This window comes from Hemitrygon akajei, chromosome 3 (assembly GCF_048418815.1).
Source record: "Hemitrygon akajei chromosome 3, sHemAka1.3, whole genome shotgun sequence".
Taxonomy (NCBI): Eukaryota; Metazoa; Chordata; class Chondrichthyes; order Myliobatiformes; family Dasyatidae; genus Hemitrygon; species Hemitrygon akajei.
Genome location: NC_133126.1, coordinates 101151836 through 101178168, shown reverse-complemented (window position 1 = coordinate 101178168; position 26333 = coordinate 101151836). Strand labels below are relative to the sequence as shown.

The following is a 26333-nucleotide window of genomic DNA, read 5'->3' as shown; positions in this document are numbered from 1 at the left end:
AATGGTACTGAGGGAGGAGGTGTAGGGGCAGGTGAAGCATTTGTTCTGGTTTCAAGGGTAAGTGTCAGAAGGGAGATCAGTGGGGAGGGACGAATAGAAAAGGGAGTTGCTTCAGGAGCAACCCAGCAGAAAGCAGAAAGTGAGTGTAGGGAAAGATGTGCTTGGTGATGGGATCCTGTACAATATAGCCTACTGTATAATATGGGACTATTTTATGTCGTAGTAACACGTTATTGAGCATGTGCTATCGGGCATGTATTGATCAGTATATGTGTTCAGTTCGGTTTTGGTTAGTAAGGAACCCTGTTAACGTAGCTCCAGTTTCCAGCGTTTTTATTAATGATATTGTTGTGTAAACTGCCACATTCACAACAAATTAGCGACGAGGTTAATGAACCTCCATCGTATCGGAATGCTATGTTTTAATTGCTAACAGCACTCAGAAGAGGCAGAGTGAGGCTGCGAGTCTGGAAAAGAAGTGAGAGTTCAGCCTGAGTCGGGAACGTCAAGAGAACGAAAGACACAGTCAGAGCCCAGAGCGTCCAGGTGAGACCAGCCAGTGCTGACCTCAGGGGCTCTGAGGGTCCAACTGCCCCAGAAGGGAGATTTAAAAAAAGGAGCGACACATGCATCTAGCCAGAGTATGCTCGCAATGCTAGCAAAAAAAAAGGTTGCGTTGAGTCAAAAAGAAAACAAGCGACCGGGGCTAAACGCACATAATAAGGATGGCGTTAATTTGGAACCATTACGGCATTTGATGGTGGCGTTGAAGACTGGGCAACTTGTATTGAAAGAATAGAGTTATACTGTGATGCTAACGATGTTGATGAAGATAAGAAAGTCAGCATCTTACTTAGTGTAATGGACGCAAAAACATACGGGCTGCTACGGAGCTTGTTAACCCCTGAAAAGCCAGCTGACAAAATGTTCAAGCAAATAGCAGACACTCTCCAACAGCATTTAAACCCCAAACCATTGGTCATTGCTGGAAGATTTAAATTCCATAAACGGAATCTGAGCAAAGATGAAAGCATTTCTGAATATTGTGCTGAATTGCGCAAATTATCAGAACATAGTCAATTTGGAGCTGGTCTATCAGACGCATTGAGGGACAGGTTAGTGTGTGGCATGTACTTTGAAACCACACAGAAGAAGCTCCTGTTAAGACAAATGTAGGTCCCTTACAGTCAGAAACAGGTGAATTGATCATGGGGAGCAAGGACATGGCAGACCAATTGAATAACTACTTTGGTTCTCTCTTCACTAAGGAGGACATAAATAATCTTCCGGAAATAGTTGGGGACCGAGGGTCTAGTGAGATGGAGGAACTGAGGGAAATGCATGTTAGTAGGGAAGTAGTGTTAGGTAAATTGAAGGGATTAAAGGCAGATAAATCCCCAGGGCCAGATGGTCTGCATTAGTGATAATTTTTCAAAATTCCTTAGATTCTGGATTAGTTCCTGAGAATTGGAGGGTGGCTAATGTAACCCCACTTTTTTAAAAAGGAGGGAGAGAGAAACCGGGGAATTATAGACCGGTTAGCCTGACATCGGTGGTGGGGAAAATGCTAGAGTCAGTTATCAAAGATGTGATAACAGCACATTTGAAAAGAGGTGAAATCACCGGACAAAATCAGCATGGATTTGTGAAAGGAAAATCATGTCTGATGAATCTTATAGAATTTTTTGAGGATGTAACTAGTAGAGTGGATAGGGGAGAGCCAGTGGATGTGAAAATGTTTGGATTTTATTGAAAATATTTGGATTTTCAAAAGGCTTTTGACAAGGTTCCACACAGGAGATTAGCGTGCAAACTTAAAGCACACGGTACTGGGGGTATGGTATTGATGTGGATAGAGAATTGGTTGGCAAACAGGAAGCAAAGAATAGGAATAAACGGGACCTTTTCAGATTGGCAGGCGGTGACTAGTGGGGTACCGCAAGGCTCAGTGCTGGGACCCCAGTTGTTTACAATATATATTAATGATTTAGACGAGGGAATTAAATGCAGCATCTCCAAGTTTGCGGATGACACTAAGCTGGGCAGCGATGTTAGCTGTGAGGAGGATGCTAAGAGGATGCAGGGTGACTTGGATAGGTTAGGTGAGTGGGCAAATTCATGGCAGATGCAATTTAATGTGAATAAATGTGAGGTTATCCACTTTGGTTGCAAGAACAGGAAAACAGATTATTATCTGAATTGTAGCCGATTAGGAAAAGGGGAGGTGCAATGAGACCTGGGTGTCATTGTACACCAGTCATTGAAAGTGGGCATGCAGGTACAGCAGGTGGTGAAAAAGGCAAATGGTATGTTGGCATTCATAGCAAGAGGATTCAAGTACAGGAGCAGGGAGGTTCTACTGCAGTTGTACAAGGCCTTGGTGAGACCACAGCTGGAGTATTGTGTGCAGTTTTGGACCCCTAATCTCAGGAAAGACATTCTTGCCATAGAGGGAGTACAAAGAAGGCTCACCAGTTTGATTCCTGGGATGGCAGGACTTTCATATGAAGAAAGACTGGATTGACTAGGCTTATACTTGCTGGAATTTATAAGATTGAGGGGGGACCTTATTGAAGTGTATAAAATTCTAAAGGGATTGGACAGGCTAGATGCAGGAAGATTGTTTCCGATGTTGGGGAAGTCCAGAACGAGGGGGTCACAGTTTAAAGATAAAGGGGAAGCCTTTTAGGACCGAGATGAGGAAAAACTTCTTCACACAGAGAGTGATGAATCTGTGGAATTCTCTGCCCCAGGAAACAGTTGAGGCCAGTTCATTGGCTATATTTAAGAGGGAGTTAGATATGGCCCTTGTGGCTAAAGGGATCAGGGGGTATGGAGGTTCTGAGTTGGATGATCAGCCATGATCATACTGAATGGCGGTGCAGGCTCGAAGGGCTGAATGGCCTACTCCTGCACCTATTTTCTATGTGAAAAAGACCTTACATTCAAGAAAGCGCTAAACATCTCAATATCATTAGAAACAGCCGTACAAGGTGCTTTACAGATACAACAAAAATCTCTGGAATATGCTACGAATAAAATGTCACTGCACAGAAATGAAGGAAAAAAATGTTACCATTGTGGGAACAGGTCACATGACCCCAATGTTTGTTGGTTTAAAGACAAAGAATGACGAAACTGTGGCAAACAGGGCCACACTAGCAGAGTATGCAAAGCTAAACAGCAGGAAAAGGACAAAATACAGAGAAACAAGAAACCCCAGAAAGGAAAACACAATGTACACAAAATGAAAGAAAACAAAGCTGATGAAAACTACTCAGACAAAAGTGAATTGTCTTCTCTGCAACTTCACAGCGTGAAAGACACATGATCGAAGAGTAATAAGGATCACTCCACAAGTGGCAGCGTGAGACACAGGCTCAGCTTTAACAGTAATCTCTGTACACAACTATAATTGACTGTTTTCTCACATACCTCTGAATTGAACTAAATTACTGCTAAAGATTTACACAGAACATAAAGAGCATCCCAAAGGTAAAATTAAAATGACAGTGACCTACGGAGACAAAACACAGCAGCTGAACCTCTATGTACTGAAAGATGGAGGACCACGGTTGCAGGGACGTGAATGGCTCAGGAATATTCAGTTGGATTGACACACCATCATGGCACTAGTTGTGTCAGCAAAGGAGGGCAGCAAGGCCACAACTGAGAGACTGTCACAAATACTTGCTGACTTCACGAAAGGAATAGGAACACTTCAGGGCATGAAGGCAAAGACTGAGATTGAGGAAAATGCATGTCCAAGATTTCACAAAGCTAGACCAGTGCCATATGCAATCTGTCCAACAGCAGAGACTGAGCTGAAAAATCTGGAGCAGAGTGGGGTCCTATGAAAGGTGGCTTGGAGTGAATGGGCCACGCCTATTATTCCAGTGATGAAGAAAACCTCCAGCACAAAACCAGGAAAAGCAAGCAAGGTGCGCATATGTGGAGACTTTAAAGTGAGTGTTAACCCAGTGCTCCACACAGTACAGTATCCCCTACCCAGTACTGAGGACATTTTTGCTTCCTAGTCAGGAGGGGAACATTTCACAAAAATTGAAATTGGCTTACCTCCAAATGGAAATCGAGGAAGCATCTAAGAAATACCTGACAATAAATATACACAAAGAACTTTACCAGTACAACAGGTTGGTGTTTGGGATAGCATCAGCGCCTGCAATCTGGCAAAGGGCAATGGACCAGGTCCTGTAGGGGATTCCAGGGACTCAGCGTTACCTGGATGACATCATTGTCACCGGCAAAGATGACGACGGACATCTTTCTAACCTTGAACAAGTGCTCACCAGGTTACGAGAATATGGACTCAGAGCTAATCGACAGAAATGTGAATTTTTTAAAAAGGAAATTTCATACTGTGGGCATGTGATCAACAAGGAAGGCTTACACATGTCTCAAGATAGAAGGCACCACCAACTGAAAATATGTCTCAGCTGAGAGCACATCTTGAACTAGTGAACTATTACCACAAGTTCTTGCCTAACCTATCCACAGCCCTACACCCACTGAATGCACTATTACAGACAGGGACACAATGGAAGTGGACTGAGAGCTATGAAAAAGCATCTCAGGAAACTAAAAGACTCATAACTTCAGACAGGGTGCTTGCACACTTTGACCCCTCCTTACCTCCTTCTCTCTCCCCTCCCCCATCTACTTCTTGTTTTCTCCAGTCCTGCTGAAGAGTCTCAGCTCAAAACATCGATTGTACTTTTTTCCATAATGCCGCCTGGCCTGTTGAGCTCCTCCAGCATTTTGTGTGTAGTCCATTATCTTAAATGCCTCAGCTATTCAAGTGCATACCCAGATACTTATTGTATGTTGAGTCACTGTTCCACCACCTTCTCAGAAATGTGTTCCAGATTCAAACCACTCTGAGTGAAAAAATACCCTTTCCTTAGTAAGTGGAGAGTCCATTGCAATCTCTTGGTTCACTCTTCCATCTCCATCTAGACCCACTCCTATTATTTTATAGGACCTTCCTATGCAACCACAGGGATGCAACAATTGACCTTTTGCCTTGTCCTTTCCTACCAACTAGCGTTCATAACGTGGTCTCCTCTACATCAGGAAACCCAAACTGATTGAGTAACCAGCTTTCAGAAAAACACCTCCATTCATTCAGCAAAGGCAACTCCAGGATTCCAGTCACCTGTCTCTAAGTCTCTGCCTCATTCTTATTTTGATCGCTGTCTTTAATATTAGTCTTATTTTGTTCCAAAGGAACACAACATAAGCTCAAGAACAGCACCTCATTTTCCAGCAAAGCATGTCACAGCCTTCAAAACTCAATATAAAATTCACATTTCAGAGCAGCATTGATGAAGTCATTGATTTGTAATATTAATTGTTCTCTCTCCATGGAAGCTAACAAACCTGCTAGTTCTTTTCCCAGCATTTTCCTACTATGGAATTTTAACTGCTACTGTGTTTTTTTCTCAGTATTCCCACATTTTTTCGCCTAATATTTGTCCATTGCCCACATACACTCAACTTCGAACACAGTTTTGATTAAAGCTCAGTGATCTGAAACACTGTCCAACAAGTGGATACATCTTAAAGACCATCTTGACCAATTCTGTTCTGCATATATTCTCCTTTCTGAGGATTGTGCACACCAGGTACAATCCTACTCTAAGAAATTACGAAGTGCCTTTCTCCATGCAATGACAAAATTGGCCAGGAATAGAACAGCTTATGCTTCTCTCTTCTCTTGAGAGAACATGTCAACATTTATATTTCTTGCAGCAGCTTTAGCAAAAGTAATTTATTCACTGTGTATCTAAAAGATTCCAAGGAGTACATCTGATCAAACAAAGTTCCCACCTGTCCACATCTCAATGTCTGCCTTAATCTTCTTAATAAGTTATCAAGTTCCTTGTGGGCCACTGTTTCATCACTGTGCCTGGGACCCAATGTAATACTCAGCAGCTCCTATGGAAAGAACAAATGATTAGGCCTTGGGCTGCTACAGACACCAGAAAACAAACCATATTAAAGGTCAAAGCTCAGGTTTTGATTTGTTGGGACAAAGTCTTGTGATCCTTAGACTTTGGCCCAGTAAATCAAAACCTGCAATTCTGAAAATTTTGAGGGCTATGGGATTGCTGGGAAAATTAGAGTGGGCAGCAGTGGTGAAATACAACTGCTGGCTATTCTAATTTTCCCAGCACCCCATGGTCCTCAAAATGTTTCACAATCTCTTCTGTGAATCTCATGCTTTGAGTTTAAGCCAGTGAATCTAATCAAAAACTAATGATGGAGAACAGCTTGTGTCCCTAAAAGAGCTGGATTTCCAATTCTTAATTTAACAAAGGAAGAAATTTTGGAGGATTTTTCATTCCTATGCAGTTTCCCCCACTCAGTTTCCATAACCAAATGATACCCAACTTCATTAAGTACAAAATACCCACTGTATAATAATGTTCAAGTCTCAGTGGGAATAAGATCCACAAAAATGAGGATTCAGCAACCTGTGGAGTTAAAAGCACATACATCTTCTTCTACATCACCCATAGGAATACACTATTGTGCAGAATGAAACATGGAATAGTGAGAGAGACCTAGCATGTTTACCTTCCCGCTGTCTCACTTCTCCAATTGTAACATTTCCACTGACGCCTGATCTCTCTGTGATAAAGATCCTAGCATCTAGGGTTAAACCAAGATGTACTCAGGTGCCATTTTATTAGGTACACCTGTATGCCTGTTCATTAATACAGATATCCAATCAATCATGTGGCAGCTACTCAAAGCATAAAAGTATGCAAACCTATCAAGAGGTTCAGTTGTTATTCAGACCAAACATCAGAATAAGGGAGAATTGTGATCCAAGTGACTTGGGGACTGTGGAAAGACTGTTGGTACAGACAGGGTGGTTTGAGTATCTCAGAAACTGCTGATCTTCTGGGGTTTGCACACAAGTCCCTAGAGTTCACAAAAAATGGTGCGAGAAACAAAAAGCATCTCCAATGAGTGGCAGTTCTGGGAGACTGGTAAGAGCAGAATGGCGAGACTGGTTCAATCTGACAGGAAGGCAAAAGTAACTCAAATAACCATGCACTACAACAGTGGTTTGCAGAAGTGCACGTCAAACCTTGAGGTGGATGGACTACAGCAGCAGAGGACCACATCTGGTACCATGCCTGTACCTAATAAAGTGGCCACTAACTGTACATTCAATAAAAACAGCATCCACATACAATAGCCCAAACCAGAGGACAAGAATTCCAAACAATTAAATTGTGCTCCTTAAAACAACAGGATAATTCCTCCCATACATCTACACATCCACAGGAACCAATGTCTTAGGAAAGTGACATCCATCATCAGGGATGATCACCACCTGAGTTATGCCCTCTTCTCAGAACCTGAATAGCCACACCTCAAAGTTCATCAGCTTTTCCCCCACTACCATAAGGTTCTTAAACCAACCTGAAAACTTCTAACACTACCTCGGATTATATTTCCTTCTTTCTTTCTCTCTCTGTCATTATGCTTATTTTGCTGTCTGAGTAATGTATAGGTTACATTAATTTGTTAACTTATGTATGCAACATACTGTGCTGCTGCTTCTAAATGCTAATCCTCATAGCATTTATACCCTGGTTATATATGTACATAACAGCTTTATAGAGCGGGTGCAGGAAAATCAGGCGACAGAGTAGAGGGAGTCAGAGTAGAAGGGCTTTGGCTCAACGGGGCTCACTAATGTATTTTAACAACTCCAACACCTCCTCTCTCTTAATATCAACATGCTCAAGAACATCAATCTCACTCATATTGTCCTCACCGTCATCAAGTTCCCTCTCATTGGTGAATACCGAAGAGAAGTATTCATTGAGGACCTCGCTGACTTCCACAGCCTCCAGGCACATCTTCCCACTTTTATCTCTAATCGGTCCTACCTTCACTCCTGTCATCCTTTTGTTCTTCACATAATTGAAGAATGCCTTGGGGTTTTCCTTTACCCTACTCACTAAGGCCTTCTCATGCCCCCTTCTTGCTCTTCTCAGCCCCTTCTTAAGCTCCTTTCTTGCTACCCTGTATTCCTCAATAGATCCATCTGATCCTTGCTTCCTAAACCTCATGTATGCTGCCTTCTTCCACCTGACTAGATTTTCCACCTCACTTGTCACCCATGGCTCCTTCACCCTACCATTCTTTATCTTCCTCACCAGGACAAATTTATCCCTAACATCCTGCAAGAGATCCTTAAACATTGACCACATGTCCATAGTACATTTCCCTGCAAAAACATCATCCCAATTCACACCCGCAAGTTCTAGCCTTATAGCCTCATAATTTGCCCTTCCCCAATTAAAAATTTTCCTGTCCTCTCTGATTCTATCCTTTTCCATGATAATGCTAAAGCCCAGGGAGTGGTGATCACTGTCCCCCAAATGCCTACCCACTGACAGATCTGTGACCTTACCCGGTTCGTTACCTATTACTAGATCTAATATGGCATTCCCCCTAGTCGGCCTGTCAACATACTGTGACAGGGATCCATCCTGGACACACTTAACAAACTCTGCCCCATCTAAACCCTTGGAACTAATCAGGTGCCAATCAATATTAGGGAAGTTAAAGTCACCCATGATAACAACTCTGTTATTTTTGCACCTTTCCAAAATCTGCCTCTCAATCTGCTCCTCGGTATCTCTGCTGCTACCAGGGGGCCTATAGAATATCCCCAGTAGAGTAACTGCTCCTTTCAAGTTCCTGACTTCCACCCACACTGACTCAAAAGAGGATCCTGCTACATTACCCACCCTTTCTGTAGCTGTAATAGTAGCCCTGACCAGTAATGCCACCCCTCCTCCCCTTTTCCCCCCCTCTCTATCCTTTTTAAAGCACTGAAATCCAGGAATATTAAGAATCCACTCCTGCCCTGGTGCCAGCCAAGTCTCTGTAATGGCCACTACATCAAAATTCCATGTATGTATCCAAGCTCTCAGTTAATCACCTTTGTTCCTGATGCTTCTTGCATTGAAGTACACACACTTTAGCCCTTCTACCTTACTACCTTTTACACCCTTTATTCTGCTTCTCTTTCCTCAAAGCCTCTCTATGTGTTAGATCTGGCTTTACTCCATTCACTTCTTCCACTGCTCTATTACTCCGGGTCCCATTCCCCTTGCAAATTAGTTTAAAAGACACTGATGGTGGTGTGTTAGGCTGAGTTGTCGGATGCTGGGGTGCACAGCAATTTTTCCCAATAAATTGCAGTTATGCCACAGTTAAACACTTGCTTATATGAATAACTACCTTCTGTAATTACTTTCTTCAGTTCTGCTGGGAACTTTTTGGCAGTTTCAGTATCAGCCGAAGCACTCTCTCCAGTACACGTTAAACTATGAAGCTGCCGAAAAGATCCCAGCAGACTAAAAGAGACCACTTTGCTATGAGCAGAACCAACAGTAACATCGGCAGCTTTCAAGATTCTTTCTCTCTGCATGCAAATACATGTAGTGCGAATGGTGGACGCAGGCAAGTTCAATGTGCGGACAATGTCCTTACGTTGTTGACCACAATCGAAATGCTTAATTACGTCCAATTTTATGCTAAGCATAACACCTAACGAGCTCTCTTAAGCTTTTCTGATACCTTAGGACACATCTTGCTAACTGATGCACAACATAAATCCAGATAAAGCACAGATGCTCATAGACGCGTGTTTAAGCTATGGCAGCTTGATGCTGAATGCAGTTCTGGGGGAGGCACTTGGCTGCTTGGGGCACACGATGCCTTTTTTCGTAAAAGCGAAAACTCTTTGGTTAGCGAAAACAGGTAACTAAAGTAGGTCTTTCGTAACAGCGAGGTGTCGTAAAGCGAACATTCGGAAAACGGGCCACTTGTACTTTGCTTCAGTATTCACTACGGGAAAAGGACCTAGGCGATTGTAGGGATGACTTACAGTGGACTGAAAAGCTTGAGCACGTAGATATTAAGAAAGAGGATGTGCATGAGCTTTTGGAAAGCATCAAGTTGGATAAGTCACCGGGACCAGACGAGATGTACGCCAGGCTACTGTGGGAGGTGATGGAGGAGATTGCTGAGCCTCTGGCGATGATCTTTGCATCATCAATGGGGATGGGTGAGGTTCCAGAGGATTGGAGGGTTGCGAATGTTGTTCTTTTATTCAAGAAAGGGGGTAGAGATAGCCCAGGAAATTATAGATCAGTGAGTCTTACTTCACTGGTTGGTAAGTTGATGGAGAAGATCCTGACAGGCAGGAATTATGAACATTTGGAGAGGTATAATATGATCAGGAGTAGTCAGCATAGCTTTGTCAAGGGCAGGTCGTGCCTTATGAGCCTAATTGAATTTTTTGAGGATATGACTAAACACATTGATGAAGGAAGAGCAGTAGATGTAGCGTATATGGATTTCAGCAAGGCATTTGACAAGGTACCCCAATGCAGGGCTTATTGAGAAAATTAGGAGGCATGGGATCCAAGGTGACATCGCTTGTGGATCCAGAACTGGCTTGCCCACAGAAGGCAAAGAGTGGTTGTAGATGGGTCATATTCTGCATAGAGGTCAGTCACCAGGGTTGTGCCTCAGGAATCTGTACTGGGACTCCTTCTCTTCGTGATTTTTATAAAGGACCTGGATGAGGAATTGGTGGGATGGCTTAGTAAATTTGCTGATGACACAAAGGTTAGGGGTGTTGTGAATAGTGTGGAGGGCTGTCAGAGGTTACAGCGGGACATTGGTAGGAAGCAAAAGTGGGCTGAGTAGTGGCAAATGGAGTTCAACCTAGGTAAGTGTGAGGTGGTTCATTTTGGTAGGTCAAATATGATGGCAGAATATAGTATTAATGGTAAGACTCTTGGCAGCTTGGAGGATCAGAGATCTTGGGGTCTGTGTCCATATGACACTCAAGGCTGCTGCGCAGGTTGACTGTGTGGTTAAGAAGGCATTGGCCATCAACTGTGGGATTGAGTTCAAGAGCCTGGTCAGACCCCACTTGGAGTACAGTGCTCAGTTCTGTTCACCCTACTACAGGAAGGATGTGGAAACTACAATAAGGGTTCAGAGGAGATTTAAAAGGATGTTGCCTGGATTGGGGAGCATGCCTTATGAGAACAGGTTGAGTGTACTTGGCCTTTTCTCCTTGGAGCGGAGGATGAGAGGTGACCTGATAAGAGGTGTACAAAATGATGAGAGGCATTGATCGTGTGGATAGTCAGAGGCTTTTTGCCAGGGCTGAAATGGCTAACATGAGAGGGCACAGTTTTAACGTGCTTGGAAGTAGATACAGAGGAAATGTCAGGGGTAAGTTTTTTTTTGTTTTTTTGTAATTTTTTTTACGCAAAGAGTGGTGAGTACGTGGAATGGGCTGCCGGCGACAGTGGTGGAGGCAGATATAATAGGGTCTTTTAAGAGACTCCTGGATAGGTCATGGAGCTTAGAAAAATAGAGGGCTATGGGTAACCCTAGTAATTTCCAAAGTAAGTACATGTTCAGCACAGCATTGTGGGCTGAAGGGCCTGTATTGTGCTGTACATTTTCGACATTTCTATGACAATAAACTTGAACCAGGAAAATTAAACCAGTAAAATTAATATACAATTTGTTTTATCAGTAACAAGAATTCCATGTGACATAAAATTTATTAGGCTCCTGCAGATAAGAACATGGAGATGTTCTTTTTATACCTTTTTAAAGATTAACTTTTGAAAGAGCAACTTTCCATTCTACCACATTTAGCTGAATGTAACATACCTTAAACTCACTGGCTATCTGGGAAGGAGATGGTGCATTGTGTTTACAGTCTGGCAGACAACTGGTGGATTCAGTTGTATTTGTCGATTGTGTTGTCCGAGATTTCTTGAGTCTTTCAAAGCTGAATGCCATTTCTTTTTTAATTAAAGCTGATGGTAAAACCAGAAAAAAATCTGATACAGAGGACAAACCACACAGCAGTGCCAAGTGAAGCCATATTTTAAGCAACACAGAATAAAGGAACAAACCACATTTGTGATCCACTGTGTAATTAGTGCTGCACACTCAGGGGAGCTTAAGACATTTTTCCTAACATATTTGCTTCTTTATTTTCCTTTGTTAATAATTAGTAGCAATGTCATTAATGAGCTGATGTGTGATAATATAATTAATAATATTAAACTTCGTCAACATCTTGTTTTGAGGTGCAAATGCTAACTGCATTATTGTGTAGCTTGTCACTCACATTAGAATGTGCAGGGGAAAACTGTAAACCACATCTTACAGTTACCCTGAGCCTGGGGATCTACTCACACAGCCTCAACCTCTTCAATTTTACTTCAAAGCATCAAATTTGATGGGGAGGGGGAGGCCAGTGGTGAAAGATTTGTATTATTCCTAAACTGTACCCCCTCAACCCACTCCCATGGAAAAGGTCAGTTGTACTCCTTGGTACCTGCAGTGTTAGCAGAGAGCCATGTGCAGGCTTTTTCTGTTGCAAGGCGGGTTGCAATATCTTGTGCCGTTGTCAGCACCTGTGGAGAGAGCAGTAATAATGTCAGATATGTTGCAATGAGGCTTCAAGGAGGGGTGGCAAAAAAGGATGGGCATGAAGAGAGGAGGTGTGGAGGACAAATCTGATGGGGATGGGCTCCCAAGCAATATTGGGAGGGATGGATGAGGACAATCTCAAGGGGAGACAGTGGGCATCAGACACGAGTAAAGAATTGACAGCCTGCTAGCCCAACTGGAGGTGGAGGGAACAGTGAAAGAAAATAATACCTGAAGGTGATTAAGAAACAAGATGGAATGGTAAAGACACAAGCAAAAATAAAACTAAACGGGTTTTGATAAAGGAGAAATCCCCCACTGTAACCGTTATATTAACCAAGTTGACAAGTGTCCAGTCTACTTCATCCCTTACTAACAGAGCATAAATGTTCAAAATGAATTTTCAGTCCTTTAGAGCAATCTGAAAACATTACAAAACACAATATTGAACAGTTCAGCACAGGAACAGGCCCTTCAGCTCATCATGTCTGTTCAACTGTGATGCTAAATTAAGTTAATCCCATTTGCTTGCAACAGTCTACATACATCCACTCCCTGCCTGTTCATGTACCTGTCTAATACTCTTCACCACCTTCATTGGCAGCACATACCAGGAACACACCACTCTATGTACAGAAGCTCACCTCGCAAACCTTCTCCTCCTCACTTAAATTAGTGCCCTTTAGTATTTGACATTTTCACCCTTGGAAAAAGATTCTGACTACCTATCTTATATATTCCTCTCAATTTTATAAACTTTTATCAGGATTCTCTTCCACTTCCAAAGCACAGAGAAAACAACAAAAGTTTGCCCAGCCTTGCCTTATAGCAAGTTCTCTCTGTAACTCTACAACCATGAAGGGAATCTGCTGGTGTTCTAAAATGAGATTTTTAATGCACTGTCCAGATTCAGACACATTACCTGAAAAGGTGAAAACATATTCAACAGTAACTTGGTAAAGTAAACCTGAGATAAGCTGGAGCTTTCACCTATTCCTCTGCTGGCCTTCACACTTTCCACACCAGCAGCAAAACCCACAGAACTTGGGTGTTCTCACCCTACACACCACGCTCCTCCTTCTCTAAGTAATTCAGTCTTGGCCTATCACGTGAACTTTGCCACATCATCTGCTCTCATGTCCACTCTCGGGATTTTCTTCAACATTGTGTTACCTGAGGGCCATTGCAAACTACAAGTTCAGATGGTTGATGTGGGTCTTGACAGAAATCAGGCTGATAAGAGATGGGAAATAAAATCTCTGTGCTGCCCAGATGACTGTGGTGACACTCTATGCTCATCACCAACTCTCATCTTGAGTCCTACGTCGGTGGTCTGCAAACTACTGGATAGGATTCTTAAGGATAGGATCTATGAGCATTTGGAGAAGTACAGTCTACTCATGGATAGTCAACATGGCTTTGTGAAGGGAAGATCGTGCCTCACGAGCCTGATTGAGTTTTTTGAAGAGGTAACAAAAGAAATTGATGAGGGTAGGGCAGTGGATGTGGTCTACATGGACTTTAGCAAAGCATCTGACAAGGTCCCTCATGAGAGACTCATCCAGAAAGTCATGAGGCATGGGATAAGTGGAACCTTGGCTGTTTGGATAAAAAATTGGCTTAAAGGAAGAAAGCAGAGGGTAGTTGTGGAAGGAAAGTATTCTGCCTGGAGGTCAGTGACTAGTGGAGTGCCGCAGGGATCTGTCCTGGTACCCCTGCTATTTGTGATTTTTATAAATGACCTGGATGTGGAGGCGGAAGGATGGGTGGGTAAGTTTGCCGTTGACACGAAGATCGGAGGAGTTGTGGATGGAACTGTAGGTTGTTGAAGGTTACAAGAGGATACAGACAGGCTGCAGAGTTGGGCAGAAAAATGGCAGATGGAGTTCAATCCGGACAAGTGTGAGGTGATGCATTTTGGAAGGACAAACCAGAAGACCAAGTACAGGATTAATGGTCAGGTACTTAAGAGTGATGATGAACAAAGGGACCATGGGGTTCAAATCCATACGTCCCTCAAGGTTGATGGACAGGTTGATAGGGTAGTTAAGAAGGCCTATGGGATGCTAGGCTTCATTAAGAGGGGGATTGAGTTCAAGAGTAGAGAGGTCATGTTGCAACTCTACAAATCTCTGGTGAGACTGCACTTAAGAGTATTGTGTTCAAATCTGGTCATCTCATTATAGGAAGGATGTGGAAGCTATGGAGAGGGTGCAGAGGACATTTACCAGGATGTTGCCTGGTTTGGAGAACAAGTCATATGAAGCAAAGTTAGCAGAGCTGGGACTTTTCTCTTTGGAGCATAGAAGAATGAGAGGGACTTGATAGAGGTCTACAAGATTATGAGAGGCATAGATAGGGCGGATAGTCAGTACCTGTTTCCCACGGCACCAACAGCAAACACCAGAGGGCATATGTACAAAATTAAGGGAGGGAAGTTTAGGGGAGACAACAGAGATAAGTTTTTTTACACAAAGGATTATAAGTGCCTGGAATGACTTGCCAGGGATGGTGGTGGAGGCTAAAACATTAGGGGTATTTAAGAGCCTCTTGGACAGGCACATGGATGAAAGAAAAATGGAGGGTTATGGGGTAGTGCGGGTTTAGTACTTTTTTAAAAAAGGATTATATGGGTCAGCACAACATGGAAGGCTGAAGGGCCTGTACTGTGCTGTAGTGTTCTATGGTTCTATGTACCCTACACCTCTGCGCATCTCACCCCAGTATTCAATAAAATTCTTGTTTGCTATTGCCCAACTAATGTTCCCATTTGGATATTTTCTCCTTTTCCCTATCTTCAAACATCTCAATCTCCCCTTATTCACCTTTCCCAACGTTCCTCCATTTACACAATGCAGCTCACACACAGCACCACCTTTCGCTTTGCAATTCCCATCACTTCACTCATGGAGAGGCTTTTGCTGATCATTCCAGGTTAACTTAGTAATTGGTTTACTACCATAAGCACTGAAATACACTGTAAAGTTTTGTTCCGGATGCCATCCATACAGATCATTTCATTACAACACTGCAATGAGCCAGTAGAAGGAAACACATTAACAGCTATATAGGACCCTGGTCAGAACCCATTTGGAGTACTGTGCTCATTTCTGGTCGCCTCACCATAGGAAGGATGTGGAAACCATAGAAAGAGTGCACAGGAGATTTACAAGAATGTTGCCTGGATTGGGGAGCATGCCTTATGAGAATAGGTTGAGTGAACTTGGCCTTTTCTCCTTGGAATGATGAAGGATGAGAGGTGACCTAATAGAGGTGTACTGTATAAGATGATGAGAGTCAGTGATCGTGTAAGATAGTCAGAGGCTTTTTCCCAGGGCGGAAATGGCTGGCACGAGAGGGCACAGTTTTAAGGTGCCTGGAAGTAGGTACAGAGGGGATGTCAGGGGTTAGTTTTTTTTAAATGCAGAGAGTGGTGAGTGTGTGGAATGGGCTGCCGGTGAAGGTGGATATGATAGGGTCTTTTAGGAGACTCCTGGACAAGTATATAGAGGTCAGAAAAATAGAGGGCCATGGGTAATCCTAGGTAATTTCTCAGTTAAGGACATGTTCGGCACAGCTTTGTGGGCTGAGGGGCCTGTACTGTGCTGTAGGTTTTCTATGTTTCTAAAACATAAAATAAAGAGTAAGAGTTACAGAGAAACTGCTTTGCGAACAGACAATAAGGTGCAAGGCCATAATGATGACGATTATGAGGGCAAAAGTCCATCTCATCATACAGGAGGACCCTTCAATAGTCGTATTAACAACAGGATGGATGCTACCCTCAAGCCTGGTGGCACATGCTCTCAGCCTTTTGCATCTCCTGTAGAATGGAAGGAGGGAGAAGAGTGAATGTACGGGGAGAGTGAGGTCTGCTTTACTGAAACAGTGTATAGATAGAGGGGAGCCCAGTTTCCATGATGTGCTGAGCTATGTGTACAACTCTGCAGTTTCTGTAGTCACGGGCAAATAAGTTGCAACACTGCTCTGTATAAGACCGAGACATAGGAGCAGAATTAGGCCATTCAGCCCATCATGTCCGCACCAGCACTTCATCATGGCTGATCCCGGATCCCAGTCAACCCCATAAACCTGCAATTTCACCATCCCTTGATGTACCAACCGACCGGGAATCTATCAACTCTGCTTTAAATATACCCACAGACTTGGCCTCCACTGCAGTCTGTGGCACAGCATTTCACAGATTCACCACTCTTTTGACTAAAAAAATTCCTCCTTACCTCTGTTCTAAAAGGTCGTCCCTCAATCTTGAGGCTGTGCCCTCTAGTTCTGGATACTCCCCACCATGTTCACCCTATCTAGTCCTTTCAATATTCGGTGGGTTTCAATGAGATCCCCCCCCCCCCCCCACATTGTTCTAAATTCCAGTGAGTACAGGCACAAAACTGCCAAACGCTCCTCATACGTTAACCCCTTCATTCCTGGAATCGTCCTTGTGAACCTCCTCTGGATTCTCTCCAATGACAATACATCCTTTCTGAGATGGGGCCTAAAACCATTGACAATATTCCAAGTATGACCTGACTAGCGTCTTATAAATCTTCAGCATTATCTCCTTGTTTTTATATTCTATTCTCCCTGAAATAAATGCCAACATTGCATTTGCCTTCTTTACTACAGACTCAACCTGTGAATTGACCTTCTGGAAACCTTGCATGAAGACTCCCAAGTCCCTTCACATCTCTTGATTTTTTAATTTTCTCCTCATTTAGATAATAGTCCTTTTACCAAAATGCATTATCATATATTTCCCAACATTGTATTTCATCTGCCAATTTTTTGCCCATTCCTCCAATTTGTCTAAGTCCTGCAGCAATCACCTTGCTTCCTCAGCACTTCCTACGCCTCTGCCTATCATCAAATCATTGACAACCTTTGCCACAAAGCCACCAATTCCATTAACTAAATCACTGACAAAATGTGAAAAGTAGTGGTCCCAATACTGACCCCGGAGGAACACCACTAGTCACTGGCAGTCAACCAGAAAGGGCCTCCCCTCTTTATTCCCACCCACTGTCCCCACCTGTCAGCCATTCCTCTATCTGTGCCAGTATATTTCTTGTAACACCATATGATTTGCTCTCGTTAAGCAGCCGCATGCGAAGTAAGTTATCAAATGTACATGGAAGTGTTGATGTCCCAAGGATTTGACGTTTTAGAAAAGATAGAGACGGAGGTAAAAGAGGAGATGGGGGAGTTGCACTACAAATTAGAGACAATATCATATCTGCACTCAGAGGGAACAATAATGGAGGGCTCGTCCACTGAGTCTATATGGGTAGAACTCAAAAATAAGAAGGATGCAATCACTCTGAAGGGATTTTACAGCAGACCCCCTTATAGACACTAGAACATTAAGAAATATTAAAGAAAGGTGCAAAAACAATAGGGTGTTGTCATGGGGACTTCAACTTCCCTCATCTAAACTAGGATCTTCTTAGTGCAAGTGGTTTAGATGAGGCAGAACTTGTTAGGTGCATCCAGGAAGGTTTCTTAAATCAACATAGACATAGTCCAACAAGAGAGTAGTGGTAGTTAATAGTGTTATTCTATACCACACAGTTAGCCACCCCACATGGGAGGAGTTCACATACTGTACAAGCAGGGTTATCAATAAAGTTCAGTTGAGTATCCTGCATGCAGGTATTCTGGTGTGCTCCGCACTATACCTCTGTAACAAACGCAACATGGTGTCAGAAATGGTGTTATCCCCAACAAAGAATTTACAGTTCTTGTTCGCATATATCTACGAAAAATATCCAAAGATTAAATAACTTAAACTGCCTATGCTAGTTTGCTATGTGTACCATGTGGTATGAGCTGAGAAAGGGCCAGGGTGGCTCGGCAACACCTTCAAAATGCACCCAAAAGTGAATACATTGTAATACTCTGTTGGCCACTAGCTTGGGAAAGAGCACAGAGATAACAGTCACAGCAATGAAGGCAGGGAGAGAAGACTTCTGTAGTCTAAATAAATAAACAGGAAAATAGAGCAACCACACACACCTACTTGCCTAATACAGCCCCCTCCTCCCAGACATATGACTTCTCTCAACCAAGGGCCTTTGAGAGATAATAGACAATAGACAATAGGTGCAGAAGTAGACCATTCGGTCCTTCAAGCCTGCACCGCCATTCTGAGATCATGGCTGATCATCTACTATCAATACCCGATTCCTGCCTTGTCCCCATATCCCTTGATTCCCCTATCCATAAGATACCTATCTAGCTCCTTCTTGAAAGCATCCAGAGAATTGGCCTCCACTGCCTTCCTAGGCAGTGCATTCCAGACCCCCACAACTCTCTGGGAGAAGAAGTTTTTCCTTAACTCTGTCCTAAATGACCTACCCCTTATTCTCAAACCATGCCCTCTGGTACTGGACTCTCCCAGCATCTGGAACATATTTCCTGCCTCAGCATGTGATAGCTCACATGCTTCAAGTTTATTTAGGGTTGCAAGAAATCTCACTCAGGCTTCAGAAGAGCATCAAGTAAGCACACTGATACACTGTATGGATGACAAAGCAGATGACATCATGGGTGGATTAGACCTGACAGATGCTCAGAAAAAATACAAAACAGTGCAGGACAAATTCAAAGAATATTTCACAGCTAAGCTAAAGGTGATATATCAGAGGGCAAAGTTCAACTCCAGAAAACAGGAGCCAGATGAAAGTGTAAATGACAACTGTGCATGTGGAAGTTTGAGAGATGAGCTCATTAGAGACAGGATTGTTGTCGGGCTACTAGGCACCAAATTGTCAAAGAGACTTCAGCTGCAGGCAAGTATCACACTAGAGAAAGTTATTACTATAGTCAGGTAGAGTGAGAATGTTCATCAGCAACAGGCAGAACTCAGGTGAGGTAAAGCTAGAAGCCGTACAAATAGAGTACAAACAAGGTGCAATCAAAGTCTACAGAATGAGGTGACAATAGACCTCAAGTCAAACAAAACAGACAAGTGAAACAAACAGCAGGTAAACTGTCCAACTGCAGATGTGTCAAGTTCCATTCCACCTCAAAGAGTTGTGTCAAGCAAAAGAAGTGAAATGGCACCAATGCAATCAAGAAGGCCATTATAAAAGCCAGTGTCACTCAAAAGCAGTTCCCAGAAGGTCAAAGACGACCATGATTCAGATAAAGAGAAAGCTTTCCTTGATTCAAATAGACAAGGCAGGTATACTATAATTCAATTGCAAAATGAGGCAGTGATGTTCAAAATGGACACTTGAGGCAGATGTCACAATCATCCCCGAACACATGTTCACAAAACCAGTAAAAAAAACAGGCATTGTGCTACATCCAATAAAGAAAGTGCTCAAGGGGGCAGGGAAACAATAGCGCTGTGTGAAAGCAATGTTTACTACGTCCATCCATAAAAATAAGCAGTTTAAAGAGGATGTCCATGTTGCTCAGAATCCCTTCTCATCAGTATTGGGACGACATGCCATCAAGAACCTGAACCTCATTGCAAGGTTATATTTGCTAAACAATGATCAGTAGTAGAAGTACCAAGAGTTGTTCACAAGCCTGGGGGTACTGAAAGAAGAGTACTTTATCCAACTAAGACCAGGTGTGACATCCTACTCTTAACACAGCAATGCATACACCAATCCCATAAGTTCTTCACCAAATTAGATACAAACTCAGGATTTTGGTAGATCCATTTAGCTGCTATGTCACCAAAGCTCAAATTTTTAATCATAACATATGGGTGCTGTGTCTTCAAAAGGCTCCCTTTTTGCATCTCATCAGCCCCTGAACTCTTTCAGATGAGGATGAACCAAACTTCGGAGGGAGTTGTAGGTGTAGTCTGCCACATGGACAATATACTCATCTTCGGAGGCTTAAGTGACAAACATGAAAAGAGTGCAACCTGCCTTGGAGAAACTGAACCAGGCTTGAATCACCTGAACAAAAAGCACAAATTTGCAAAGTAGGAGGTTCAGATTTTTGGCCACCAACTGTCCTCAGAGGGAGTGTAACCAGATTCAGACAGAAGTGCAGAACATGGAACAACCTATGAATGTATCAAAGATCCAGAGTTTCCTTGGCATGGTAAACCAGCAGGGTAAGTTCATTCCACATTTGGCTGAGAAAACAAAGCCAGTACATGACCTCTCTCAGAGAAATGTTTCAACCTGGGACGCACCACAGGAGAAGTTATTCTCATTACTTAAAGCATCTCCCCAGAGCAAGGGGTTTAGATGGGGTGGAGTTTGTTAGGTGTGTTCAGGAAGGTTTCTTGACACAGTATGTAGATAAGCCTACAAGAGGAGAGGCTGTACTTGATTTGGCATTGGGAAATGAACTTGGTCAGGTGTCAGAACTCTCAGTGATTTTGAAGATAGCGATCATAATTCTATCTCCTTTACAATAGCATTGGAAAGAGATAGGAACAGACAAGTTAAAAAAGCATTTAATTGGAATAAGGGGAATGATGAGGCTATCAGGCAAGAAATTGGAAACAGATGTTCTCAGGGAAAAGTACAGAAGAAATGTGGCAAATATTCAAGGGATACTAGTGTGGAGTTCTGTTTAGGTATGTTCCAATGAGACAGGGAAGTTATGGTAGGGTACAGGAACCATGGTGTACAAAGGCTGTAATAAATCTAGTCAAGAAGAAAAGGAAAGCTACAAAAGGTTCAGAGAGCTAGGTAATGTTAGAGATCTAAAAGATTATAAGGCTACTAGGAAGGAGCTTAAGAAGGAAATTAGGAGAGCCAGAAGGGGCAATGAGAAGGCCTTGGTGGGCAGAATTAAGAAAAACCCCGCCATTCTCCAAGTATGTGAAGAACAAGAGGATAAGACATGAAAGAATAGGACCTAACAAGTGTGACAGTGGGAGAGTGTGTATGGAACCGGAGAAAATAGCAGAGGTACTTAATAAATACTTTACTTCAGTATTCATTGTGGAAAAGGATCTTAGTGATCATAATGATGACTTGCAGCAGACTGAAAAGCATGAGCATGTAGATATTAAGAAAGAGGATGTGCTGGAGCTTTTGGAAAGCATCAAGTTGGATAATTTGCCGGGACCGGATGAGATGTACCCCAGACTACTGCGAGAGGTGGGGGAGGTGATTGCTGAGCCTCTGGCCATTATCTCTGCATCATCAATGGGGACAGGAGAGATTGTGGAGGATTGGAGGATTGCGGTTGTTGTTCCTTTATTCAAGAAAGGGAGTAGAAATAGCCCAGGAAATTCTCGACCAGTGAGTCTTACCTCAGTGGTTGATGGAGGAGATCCTGAGACGCAGGATTTATGTACATTTGGAGAGGTATGATTAGGTGTAGTCAGCATAGCTTTGTTAAGGGCAGGTCGTGCCCTACGAGCCTGACTGAATTTTTTTTGAGGATGTGACTAAATACATTGATGAAGGAAGAGCAGCAAATGTAGTGTATATGGATTTCAGCAAGGCATTTGATAAGGTACCCCACGCAAGGCTTATTGAGAAAGTAAGGAGGCATGGGATCCAAGGGGATATTGCTTTGTGGATCCAGAATTGGCTTGCCAACAGAAGGCAAACAGTGGTTCTAGACGGGTCATATTCTGCATGGAGGTCGGTCACCAGTGCAGTGCCTCAGGGATCTATTCTGGGACTCTTACTCTTCCTGATTTTTATAAATGACCGGGATGAGGAAATGGAGGGCTGGGTTAGTAAGTTTGCTGATTACACAAAGGCTGGAGTTGTTGTGGATAGTGTGGAGGGCTGTCAGAGGTTACAGCGGGATACTGATAGGATGCAAATCTGGGCTGAGAAGTGGCAGATGGAGTTCAACCCAGATAAGTGTGAAGTGGTTCATTTTGGGAGGTCAAATATGATGGCAGAATATAGTATTAATTGTAAGATTCTTGGCCGTGTGGAGGATCAGAGGGATCTTGGGGTCCGAGTCCATAGGACACTCAAAGCAGCTGCACAGGTTGACTGTGTGATTAAGAAGGCGATTGGTGTATTGGCCAAATTCAATCATGGAATTGAATTTAGAAGCTGAGAGGTAATGTTGCAGCTATATAGGACCCTGGTCAGACCCCACTTGGGAGTACTGTGCTCAGTTCTGGTTTCCTCACTACAGGAAGGATGTGGAAACCATAGAAAGGGTGCAGAGGAGATTTACAAGGATGTTGCTGGATTGGGGAGCATGCCTTATGAGATAGGTTGAGTGAACTCGGCCTTTTCTCCTTGGAGCGACAGAAGATGAGAGGTGACCTGATAGAGGTGTACAAGATGATGAGAGGCATTGATTATGTAGATAATCAGAGGCTTTTTCACAGGGCTGAAATGGTTGCCACAAGAGGACACAGGTTTAAAGTGCTGGGGAGTAGATACAGAGGAGTGGTGAGTGCGTGGAATGGGCTGCCGGCAACAGTGGTGGAGGCGGACATGTTAAGAGTCTTTTAGATGGGTACATTGAGTTTAGTAAAACAGAGGGCTATAAGTAAGCCTAGTAATTTCTAAGGTAGGGACACTTCCAGCAGAATTTTCTGGGCCGAAGGGCTTCTATTGTGCTGCAGGTTTTCTGTGTTTCTTTTGTTCATCTGTCTGCTAATATTGGCGTTAGGTTTCAGCAGACACCTCTTCCTTTGGCCTAGGGGGAGTGCTCAATCAAGATTGCAGCGGTGTATGGAAATCAGTGGTATATGCATCAATAGCGCTGACTCTAACTGAACAGCATTACGCACACATCAAAATGAGGCTAGCTTTCATGTGGGCTTGTACAATGCAAAATTCCTACTTGAAACAGACAGCCACTTGTCAGCTGCCTCAGAATGAAATACTTGGATTACTTACCTCCACATCTGCAAAGATTCAGAATGACGTTTATATGATACTGTTATGACATTCAACATGTCCCCGGCAAATCTTCCATAACACCAGATTTTCTATCCAGGATGCCATGCAAGAGTGAGTGGACAGGACCTGACTTGCCCTCATAAAAGAGTAGATACCATCATCTACTTAACTCAGCTGCATGAAAGCTTCCCTGCATCACAGAGTAAACTGGACAAAATTCAGAGAGTTGAAAAAGGACCAAATCTGCAACAAGGTAGTGCAGTACTGTGAGTATAGATGGCCAGCTGTTCCAAAAGGAGCTCACAATCTCAAACCTTACTGGCCTGAAAGAGATGCGCACACCATTCTTGGCAATTTGCTCCTAAAGGGCACCAGGCACATCATTCCTGCTTCTATGCACGCAAAATCCACCACAAACATCCAGGCATTGAAAAATATCGCCTAAGTGCAAGGCAATCTGTGTGGTGGCCTGGTCTGAGCACACAGCTGGGAAATTATGTAAAGCAATGTGAAGCATACAGAAAGCTGCACAAATATCATGCTGAACCTCCCTGTTCCATGAATTCCCAGACTTTCCATGGCTAATTGCAGGCACAGATATTCTTGAGCTGAAAAGAGACAAACATCTTCTCACTGTGGATTACTACTCACAGAATGTTGAGGTATCCAAGCTGTCCTCTACATCCTCAGCAGCAGTTATACAGCACCTGAAAGCTGCATTCACTCACCATGGAATGCCAGAGACACTTGTCTCAGACCACGGCCCACAATTCAGCTGTTCAGAATTCAAAACCTTCGTTAGGGACTATGAGTTCAAACACCAGACAAACAATCAATAGTACCCACAGGCAAATGGAAAAGTGGAAAGAGCAGTGCAAACTGTGAAGTCTCCTATTGAAAGCAAAAGACCCCAACAAAGCCCTGCTAGCTTATCGCTCCACATCTCTCACAAAAGGCCACACGCAGTCCAACAGAGTTGTCAATGGGCCGAAAATGGAGAACAAGCCTGCCTCTTCTTCCTTCCCTTCTTCAACCTCACTTAGACAAAGTGAGACATTTTGAGCAACACACTGTGAAAAAATAAAGAGCATATGTGATCTCAGGCACAAAGCAAAATTTTTGTCATCACTTAGGAGTGGTGAAGCTGTTTGGGTTTCAGATCAATTCACTAAAGGAACAATAGTCTGGCAGCATGCACAATTGTTTGTGATCAGAGCATCACAAGGTGAAATCAGGCGTGCACAGGCGTGCGCTCTGTGCATTCGAAGTCCACGAAAGTTAGAGGAAGCAATAGAATAACCTGATCCTTATGATGAGGACCATTTACCTGAGGTGGACACACCTGTTCAAGAATCTCCATCTGCTTTAACACTTCCAGGAACGTAGACCAGATCCGGTAGTTTATCTGTCCCACCACAGCCAGATAGCTTAGGGCAATTAACTAAAGAGGCATAATGAACTCCTCATTTTGCCAGATTGTTCAGGTAGTCTACTCTGACCTCCATTAGATTTTGTGTTTACTTAAGAGTTCTAATGTTGAAAATGTTTCACAAAATGAGACTGTTCTTTTAAAAAAGAGGAAAACAGAGAGACACAAAATCACAGAGAAATTAAGTTAATGTTGGTAATTTTTTTTGTTTAAGAAGCATAGGTTATGTGCAATAGGTAAAGTGAACTGAATCACCCAATTTCAGTGACTAATTTCAATGCAGTTCTATGGTCCATATCTAGTTTTTTTTTTCTTTTCCAAGAAGGGGAGATGTAGTAGCAGTTGGTGTTATTCCTATGCCATTCATTTAGCACTCACACATGGGAGGAGTTAACATACTCACATGGATAAAGCAGTGACTGATTGGCAGTTGGCAAAGAGTGAGAATAGAGGGAGCATGTTCTGGCTGGCTGCCTGTGACTAGTGGTGCTCCACAGGGGTCTCTGTTGGGACCAATTCTTTTTACGTTATATGTCAACGATTCGGATGATAGAATTGATGGTTTTGTTGCAAAGTTTGCAGACAATATGAAAATAGGTGGAGGGGCAGGTAGTTTTGAGGAAGTAGAGAGGCTACAGAGGGACTCAGACAGATTAGTGGAATGGACAAAGAAATGGCAGATGGAATACAGTGTCCGGAAGTGTTTGGTCATGCACTTTGGTAGAAGAAATGAAAGGGTTTACTATTTTCTAAATGGAGAGAAAATACAAAAAAACTGAGAAGTAACATGACTTGGAAGTCCTTGTGCAGGATTACCTAAAGGATAATTTCTAGGTTGAGTCTGTGGTGAGAAAGGGAAATGCAATGTTAGTATTCATTTCAAGAGGACTAGAATATAAAAGCATGGATATAATGTTGAAACTTTATAAAGGACTGGTGAGGCATCATTTGGGAATATTGTGAGCAGGTTTGGGCCCCTTTAGAAAGGATATGCTGAAACTGGAGAGGGTTCAAAGGAGGTTCACAAAAATTATTCCAGAATTGAAAAACTTGTCATATGAAGAACATTTGATGGCTCTGGGCCTGTATTCACTGGAATTCAGAAGAATTAAAGATAACCTCATTGAAACCTATCAAATGGTGAAAGGGCGGGGCATGAAGCGATGCAAGGAGAAGGCAGGAAACTGAGGCTGAGAGAAAAAAATTGGACCTTGCAGAAGAGTATTAAATTGGAGCAAGGCAAATTACGAGTGCCTTAGGCAGGAACCAGAGTGTTAATTGGGAACAGCTGTTTTTGGGTAAGTCCACATCCAACATGTGGGGAGTGTTCAAAGACCAACTACACAGGTACATGCAAGAGTAAAGGACAGGAAAAGAGCGTGAGAGTATAGGCCAGGTATGTTCCAGTCAGAAGGAAGAACAAAGGTGGCAAGCTAAGAGAACCATTTAGTCAAGAAGAAAAAGGAAAAGTATGTAAAGCTTAGGAAGTCAGAATCAAACAGAGTCTGAGGATTTTAAAAAAGCCAGAAAAGAATGTAAGAAAGGGGGGGGGTGCATGA

General features: G+C 42.9%; 1 protein-coding gene across 2 annotated transcripts in view; it reads right to left on the bottom strand.

Annotated features, from left to right (window-relative positions):
* Positions 1-26333, bottom strand: part of cdan1 (codanin 1) — a 217538-nt gene that overhangs the window by 13435 nt on the left and 177770 nt on the right. The window contains exons 22-24 of one of the 2 annotated variants that reach the window (XM_073040499.1): positions 12434-12512; positions 11758-11906; positions 5851-5958 (exon numbers count right to left, since the gene is read on the bottom strand). In XM_073040499.1, the coding sequence (XP_072896600.1) occupies positions 5851-5958; positions 11758-11906; positions 12434-12512 (336 nt within the window). The remainder of the gene's footprint in view (positions 1-5850; positions 5959-11757; positions 11907-12433; positions 12513-26333) is intronic. The other variant, XM_073040500.1, reaches the window with a different exon arrangement.